Consider the following 8,719-nt stretch of genomic DNA (forward strand, 5'->3'; position numbering starts at 1 on the left):
GTTTCCAAAAGAGAAGCATGTCTGTTGGTTGTATAAGGCTCGTTGAAATCCTTGCTTCCTTTCGATTAATACAAGAAAAAAATTGGAAATTTTTAATAATGTCAGTTTTTTTAGTCAACAAATGCAAAATGTATTTACCGTTCAAGCATTGTGATTGTGAAAATCTGTATATTTATAATTTTTCGAGTTCGTGCATTTATTCAAAAAACATGTGAAAAATTTACAAGACTTCTAATATTTTTTAATATGATAAATAAATTCGAAGATAAAATAAAATCTATCAAATCTCCCTCTAAGTAATAGGAATATCGATACCAACTTTGATATAAACATTTAATATTTCTTCAATATTTTGAAAAGAAAAGTTGATCAAAGTATAATATTGACAAACCCAAAAAACTATTGAAGAGTAATTGAAACTAAACTATTAGAGTGATGATGCGATTTAACTTTTTGGTGCAAAAATTTATTGCATGTTGCAGAAACTTATAGCAAATGTAAAGAAACCAGAAATATATGAAAATGTATAATATAATATTGCTCGGCGAATTTATTATATGCATAACGATTTAAATATTGCATAATCTTAGTGTTTGCTTAATGCGTTTTTGTAACAAATAAATAATGTTAATGCAGACACTAAAGTCTAGCCTAGCCCAATAAAAAAAGACTTGTCTATAATCTGGTCTAGTGAGTTTCGGTGGATTTACCGGTAGAACGAGTAAAATTCAGACCCTTTTAATGTAGAAATACAAAATGATCGGACCTGAACCCGTCCGAACTTCCTAAACTGCTATTAATCTACTACATCTAGCGGCGATAAAACAGGGGCAGCATAAGATATAAATAACAAGACCTTAATGGGGATTCAAAATGTTGTTGAACCGACAAAAAACTTGAAATTTTTTTGGCATCTAATTAAAAAGTTAAAATCATTAATTTTAAGTTACCCATTATTGGTCCTAGCTGACTTGAAATTAGAAAATCTTTCCTGTGCAGCTTTTAAACTATTCGCAACACAAAGCAAAATTTAATCTAAAATTTGACCCGTGTAAATCAAAAATCTTCCATGCCAACCGTGCTAAATTTTCTGATAAGGCCCGTTAAAACTAAGTGTTACTTACTTGCATCCGCAGGCCTTATAAGCCAAATCGTATCCTTTTTTTGTCCACAAATTCTGATGACGTTGCCGTTCGGACCAAGAACGCGCGCGTCCGCAGGTTTTCAGATAGGACAGGACAGCTTGCTCCCATTGATCGAAACATTCGCGATGCATGTATCTACCGATGGTGCAGAGTTCATTGTTACAAGTTACCTGAAATAGAAAAAAATTGATTACTATAAATAAGGTAGAAGACAGTAGCAACTACTATTTTCATAAAGTTCAGATTTCAACAGATTTAACGCTCTCAAAGAAGTCGCTCGAAATAAGTCTCTGATAATCAGAGACTTATTTCCATCATCCAAATCAGAATTGCCCCCGAAATCTGTAATTCTGGAAGATAGAATAGAAGTATAATATATTGCCATTTTTGTACCGAAAAAAATAGAATTAAAGTTTATTTGTAATATTTTTTACAATAAATATATCGGCAAAATTTTAATATAGAAGTGAGTAGCTCAATACTAAACTCAGAAACAACTACACTAAGAGGACTTCACATTCTTCATCGCTCATTATTTAATAAAATCGTCTTTTAAAAAAATCGTTTTGCTTAGACTGAACTTTGAAACACGCCGCCTCTTATAAAAAAATCAAGCCAATTTCACCAAATGTGTTAGAAGACTTCTTGAAATAAAAAAATCCTATAAAATTCTATGAATAAACATTAATTTTAGACAATCGACACACCTACATCGTTCACAGTCAACAAGGTAGTAATTCTTAAAACTCATTTCCCAGCACTCCCTCTATAATCAACGACGATAAATTTCGTAACTTTATCAACTTCGACAATCTTCAATATACATAAAAACAGAACAATTTAGGAGCATTTTATGCTACATGTGATTGGCTTCTTTAATATGCCTTTAGTGTTGAAGAAACACTATCTGAACCAGAATATTTCAGGGAACATTAACCTGTATAATTTAAAAGCAAATACATGGGGAAGCAGCCAAGTTTAACTACCTACCTTTCAAACAACAGACATCCAGATTTTGAGCAAACAACTTTACTTAATGCAAAGTTTGCCAGATCGTCTCTAAATGTTTGGTTTTAGTTTCAGCTGATGCGAGGAAATGCCGAAAATTGTTCATTACCGCTGCCTAAATGTAGCAGCTTTTATCTTTTTGTAATTCAAATTTTGATCCTATTAAACGAATGTAAGGTAGTGAAAATGCCTTTTATAATACATAAACCTTATTATACGAAACAGTATGTACATTGTAACAAACCACAAACACCAAGGTGAAGATGTAAATCTTAAAGATTGTTTGAAGGAACGGTATTGGTCTACTTCACTAGCAAACCGTCTGCACACTTGCTTATCGTGTTGTTGTTAATGAGGAAAAATAATAAACATAGCCGGTCTGATAAATAAGAAATGTTCAAGCAGGTAAAAGCGGTTTTCCGATAATTGATAATATCAATACGGGCTTGCATTTTAAAATATGGTAACTGGATATTTTTCGGTATTTTTCACTTACCTAAAGCTTTGATGGAATCCGTATTTATACGTATCTGTTGTTGTTTGAAACAAGAATAAGAGTAATTGTCATATTGACCCTAACTGCTAATTTTGAATTAGCATTATTTCATTTGCCAGTAGAGTGTAAATTAATTTAAAATTATTAGTAGGATGTTTATTGTATTTCTCACCTAGAGCCAATGTGTGTCAATATTTAATATAAATAAAAATATAAGAAATTAAGATCATTTCACAAATCGCGTCTGATGTGAACACAATGAAGTAAAACGAAAGTTTTTCGTTAAGAAAGTTTGGCTCAATATACCTACATATTGACAAAATCATTATTTTGTTATACTATTATATTGGTACATATATACTAAATTAAAACAAGAAATAATAAATAAGAAAAGGCTTTTAGACTGAATTTGCAATAAACAAACATTTAAAAAAATTAAATAAAAACCAAGATTATAAGAACAAAAATACCTCCGTTTTTTGCATGATTGCAACAATTTAAATACATATATACATCTATTGGAAAGCACTGTCATTCGACATGATTTATCAGCTACCATTGGCATGAAGCAAACATTTCATAAAAGCGAATATTTCAGGAATTTATCAAACGCAATGCGCATTAGTAGACGTGATGAAATTCAGTTTATGAGACACATAAACAAAATTGTTTTCTTTCGGATGAATTGCTTGCACATAATCGTGTTAGAATCTTGAACAAACTGAAACGATTTTAATGAAAATATTGCTAATTATAAACCAGCAGTGTTACTTACTATTTAAATATCTCCAAAGCCAAAGAGATAAAAGCAGATAAAATTCTTGTTGCTCTGATTATTACGATATCAAACAAATTTGAAAAAGTTTTTAATTACTTTTTCTTTGGTGAATTATTTTATTTATTATCTTTAACGTCATCAAAATAAAAAAAAATGCATTTGATTTGGATGTTGAACAAATGTATGAAATACGGTAGAAATTATGAAACATGTCGCAACATTAAAAGTAGCGGAATAATTGAAAACAAAGTCAGAATAGGAATATTCCAATCCACATTACACATACCGCTTACTCATATGGAAACGCAATTTCCTTAAGTCATGAGATAAACTTAGATTACATTTACAGAGCAATGATAATATGTGTAATATATGCACGTTTTCGGCCATAAATTGATAAAGCGTGCATACTCACTTGGGAATGAATGAGAATAAAACTGTTGAACAAAGTGCACGAAAAACAAAAGGAGAATTATGGCTATGGGTGCAAACAGTGCATTTCTAATAACAGTTGGCACTTGATATTGTAAACACCTGTTTGCTTGAGAACGTTCGCAACTAGCGCATTTTAAAATAAGAAAACCAAATAGAAGCACTTCAAAGTACGTAAGGTTTTTAAAATTTACTGCAAATTCCACTTGTTAAAACTGTTGGAACAAATTGAGGAAAATATTTCATGCGGACGCGACTACTACATTGTCATCAATGGTCTCATAATTATATTACAAGTTTTTGAAAACATTCCTTTTAAATAACTTCAGAAACTAACATGATTAACAATAATTTCCCAAACAATGCATATTAACAGCGTTTAGCGGATCTCAGAAAAATTCCAAAATTTTATTAAATTTCTTTTATAATAAACACCATCTAACTTTCTATGTCTTATGATTATGAATTTTACAATACTTATAATACATTTGTGTGTTTTACATAGAATTTTGTGCACAAGTTTAAACTGTCAGTTGCTAATTAAGCAAAGTTTTGGAATGTAGTTCTTAATATAAAGTCTGTGTTGGTAACTCGATGATATTTAAACAATACCTTTAAAATTTAGCTTTGAACATTTTGAACAGAATTCATGATGTGGATGATGAAATGTTCCGCAATTGAGGGAGTAAAAATGAATTCAATTTGACAAAGTAATCCAAAAATATAAAACTGTAGGACAAAAACTTCCAAAAAGTGCATTATTAAAAGCAAAATTTAAATCACGATCGTAAGTCTCATGTTGGGTCTACCCAAAAAATGTTTTTCCTACAAACTGTTCTTAGGTCGCAATGACTTAAGAGCCACACCCTAGAATGATGCACAACAAAACCGAGACACCCTTCAAATAAATTAATAATTTATTCCAGAACAGTCTCATATTCTTGATTAAGTCTTTTCTCTGTATGCGGTACTACGCACGCTTCGTCTAACTAACTCAGCATGAGGTCATTGTAAATACACCTATAGTGGCCATTCAATCAACGGCACCTGACATCAATTTGTTTCAATGCAATTCTTCTCGATTTTAAAGCAAAACATTTTTAAATACTTCATGATATACTTACGCTGTACAGCTGTTTTGATCAGTTTTCTATTTAATTTAATTGCGAGTGTATTTATCATGATCTGTGATAGCAGCAAACTTCAGAGTGTATAAGAAACGTATGCGGCCGGTGGCTCATGAAATATGACCAAAAAACTAGCTTAAAATGCCTTATAGAAGAACTGTTGCAAGTTTACGAGCTACAGCGGAGGTTCAAGGTTGGAATCTTGAATCGAAATTCAGCCGTAAAAGTTTGTTTTCCAAATTCTCAGCAAAATTAGCATCTGTTTTCGGGCTTAATTCTGAATAGCAATTTGTGAAAAATCTGCATTTTAGTATGCACGAATCCGGCTAATTTCACAAAAGTATCTGTCTCCGTTCGTATTAGAATCGTATACGAAATATACCTGATCGTATACGATTTACCCATTTGTCCTAATTTACATCCTTGAACCAAGAAAATGTAGACTCATAGTTTCACTCCATTCTATTCGGCGTCAAATAAGTCGAGCAAAAGAAACAACTTTAGAAACTGAAAAAACTATTGAATAGATCTTTAAAAACACTACCTCAACATTTATAATATTTCATCATTATGAAATATCGTGTAATATTAGCTAAAAGACCTGATTTTTGCGTCAAACTCGTCCACTTACCGCCAAAAAAAGAAACAGTAAACTACGAAGGGCACTGTTTAAGCATACAATTTCAAAGTCGATATCCCACAACTGGCAACATTTATATAAGTCTATTCAACATACTTTATCGATGTGTTATCTTAGTTAGTAGATTGTCTAAGCTTGAACAGATTCTGCATTGCTGTTTAAAAAATTAGCAAAAACGCAAAAACATTACTAGAAACAGATCAATAAATATGCACATGAAAAAAAAAACGCTGCCAATATAAATCAAGCCAACGCACAATAAAACTATTTACGCTCGACTGTCCAACAACAATGTAACCATAACATACAGGCTTCCACTTCCTATCAACCTTACCAGCTATGTTTTTAACAACAAGCAATTAATCAATAAAAGAATCAATTAGCATTAAAAAAGGGTTTCCAATAAGTTGCGGTAAACAACTTTATCTGACTAAGTGGATTTTGACGCCAACTAGACAGTTTATGTATTTGTTTAGAACTTTAGAAGTAAACAAATACCTGCATAGTGCAGGATAACAGTCGAGGTCAACACTTACTTTCGTTTAAGATTAAGCAGAAGACGTTCATTTAAAAGTGTTTACGGCAGAACAGTTCTTGCTGGCAACTTGAAATCGACAGACAAACTGACAAGTTTTAATGTCATAACTTAAGTTATGAAAGTCAAGTTCACTTTTGTCTGGAAATGTTGCATATTAAGCATTCATCTGGACACATTTTTTATAAGGCATTACTATATGACTAAATATGTAGTCTTGGGATAACGAGCTTTGAATACGGGAACGCAACATAAGTTCTAATAGAAAAGTTAGAACAGAAAATGTATTTTCCGATATTTCCTTGATGTAAAATTGAAACAGTTTAAGCATCGAAGAATTTCGCATCGCTTTTGTGGGAGCTGATTTTGATCAGATTTTTACTAACGGGACAACGAATAATGTGTGAGGTCTGGTCAATTAAAGTAAAACTAAAGTAAAAAAATTAAAGTAAAAATTTTGATTTTAAGCATCCACGACGCTCCATTTCAATTTAATCTGTTATTCATTACTCAATGATTCGCTAATAAAATTAAATATACATGGTGTTAAGTCGTAATTTGAATCCACTTTTCTCCATTGTTTTCACAATATGTGAGTTTTTTGGGGCGTTAGCTTATAACGAGTAAGATACATTTCTGCATTAAGTAAGTATCCTTGCTTCATATAGATATTTTGTCGGTTTTAATAATTTCCCATTTATATAATTTCTAATTGGAAATTGGAAAAAAATATGTAACCAATATTTTAAAGACCCAAATAAGTAAAATCCGTAATTGTTATTTGAGTGTCATTGAAAATTTTGGTTCAAAAATGCCCAGCACTTTTCTCAATTCTTGATTTGTAAACTCGATGTGACGGGGCATTTTCAATTTTCTTTCATAGATAATTACCGCTGCAAATGTCACATACTTAAGTCTTTATTTACCTGTTTCGTAAAAAAAGTAAATATTTTGCTTATAACTTGCTTATGATAATAACGTCGTTATTAATTTGTTAATTCTGCTCGTTGAATTAATTTTTCTCAAAAACATACCGAAATTATTATTGTTTTATGAGCTATGAAAAATCCCTATGAGTAACGTGGAAATTGCAACCCCGTATCTTACCGAAAAACACCAAACACCACAAAATGTATGTTTTCAACACAAAGAATTTTCAGAATAACAAGCAAGCGAATAAAAATTATGAGTTATTACACCCCGTATTTCGGAAAATATCAACTCTTTTAAATCCGGATTCTGGATAACTCATTGCTAACGAATTATTGTGTAAATAGGATTTATTTTCATGACGAAAAGAGGCCTGCACAGGGTTTCATTATACAGGCTCAATTGCAGTAAAAGTGGGACTTGGGAGTTAGTAAGAAAGTTGATTTTGAAGAAGTTCAGGGAGGTTTCACATCTATAAAGGCGTCAAATACTTATTCACCGTGCCCGAAAATTTATTGAAAACATGCTGGTATTGGTATCTAGTAAATTCCTAGACAGCAATTTCACATATATTTAATGTTTTGTGTAATGAATTGTTTGATTGCAAATAAGTTCATCTGACCTTAGAACGGCTTATGTATAAATGTTATGCATAATTTATTTTTATGCTTCTATTGCATAAAATACTACACCCTGATGGGAAATTAAAAATTGGCGTTAATTCTCTGGGACTGTTAGATAGTACAGAAAATTTTGTAACAGAATTATTTCCACTTAAAACTGAGATATTCACGAAAAGCGTTATTTAAATATTGTTTTTTATTCTTAGGATTTCATTCTGATCCTAGCTGCAACTGATGTTTTGCTGACCATCTTTAATAAATACATGTAGCTGAAGCTGTGAATAAACATAGTCGAGAAATGAAACTAAAAATCACAAAAAGAGAGTTTACTTGGCCATAAGTCATTAATAAAAAAAAATTGATTCAAATAAAACTACATTTGTAGAAATTACTGTGATGTTATTTTTAGAGAACTATAATAATAATCCATTTTGCAGGCATATTTATTGATGTTTTTATTCAATTTTTGTGTAATTAAAATGCTCAAGCAAGTTTTATGCTATTCATATAATTAAAGTAAGATTGAACATTTAGATATAGAGCGTAATAAACTGCGGGTATGTATTTTTGATCATGAACCGTGTGATTTGATCCTAGACAAATGGGTCGAAAATGGGGCACTCTGTAGTCTGTTCAATGTACTTTTAGATTCTAAAATCTACTTTTTAAACAAGTGGTGTTGCATTATGCAAGAGTGCAATGACCTCTTTTGCAAAGTGAGTGTTTCTTTGTGGTCTTGTGCAAAAGTCGCAAAGTAAATTAAAATGATAAATACTACATTACGTCCAGCCGAATAATGTAAAAATCTATGTATTAAATTATTAATAGGGAAAAGAGCATTGGAATAAAATAACTATGTATTTATCTCAACGCAAGCAGAACGTATTTTATTATGGTGTTGATACAACGAATTCTTGAAGGCCCTCTTATTAGACTGAAATTCATCGATATAATTCGGTTGAGCTTAACCATTTATGCTTAGATCAGCGACTCAAAATTACGAGT

General features: G+C 31.2%; 1 protein-coding gene across 1 annotated transcript in view; it reads right to left on the reverse strand.

Annotated features, from left to right (window-relative positions):
• The window catches only part of LOC109542198 (headcase protein), a gene marked incomplete at its 5' end in the record, with an annotated part of 154,650 nt that extends 153,336 nt beyond the window's left edge, over positions 1-1,314 (reverse strand). Inside the window, 1 exon segment of the mRNA XM_048660982.1 lies at positions 1,125-1,314. Coding sequence (XP_048516939.1) covers positions 1,125-1,314 — 190 coding nt within the window.
• Positions 1,315-8,719: the final 7,405 nt, after the last annotated feature.

Source organism: Dendroctonus ponderosae, unplaced genomic scaffold, assembly GCF_020466585.1.
Source record: "Dendroctonus ponderosae isolate FM_Combo_2020 unplaced genomic scaffold, Dpon_F_20191213v2 Dpon_F_20191213_1, whole genome shotgun sequence".
NCBI lineage: Eukaryota > Metazoa > Arthropoda > Insecta > Coleoptera > Curculionidae > Dendroctonus > Dendroctonus ponderosae.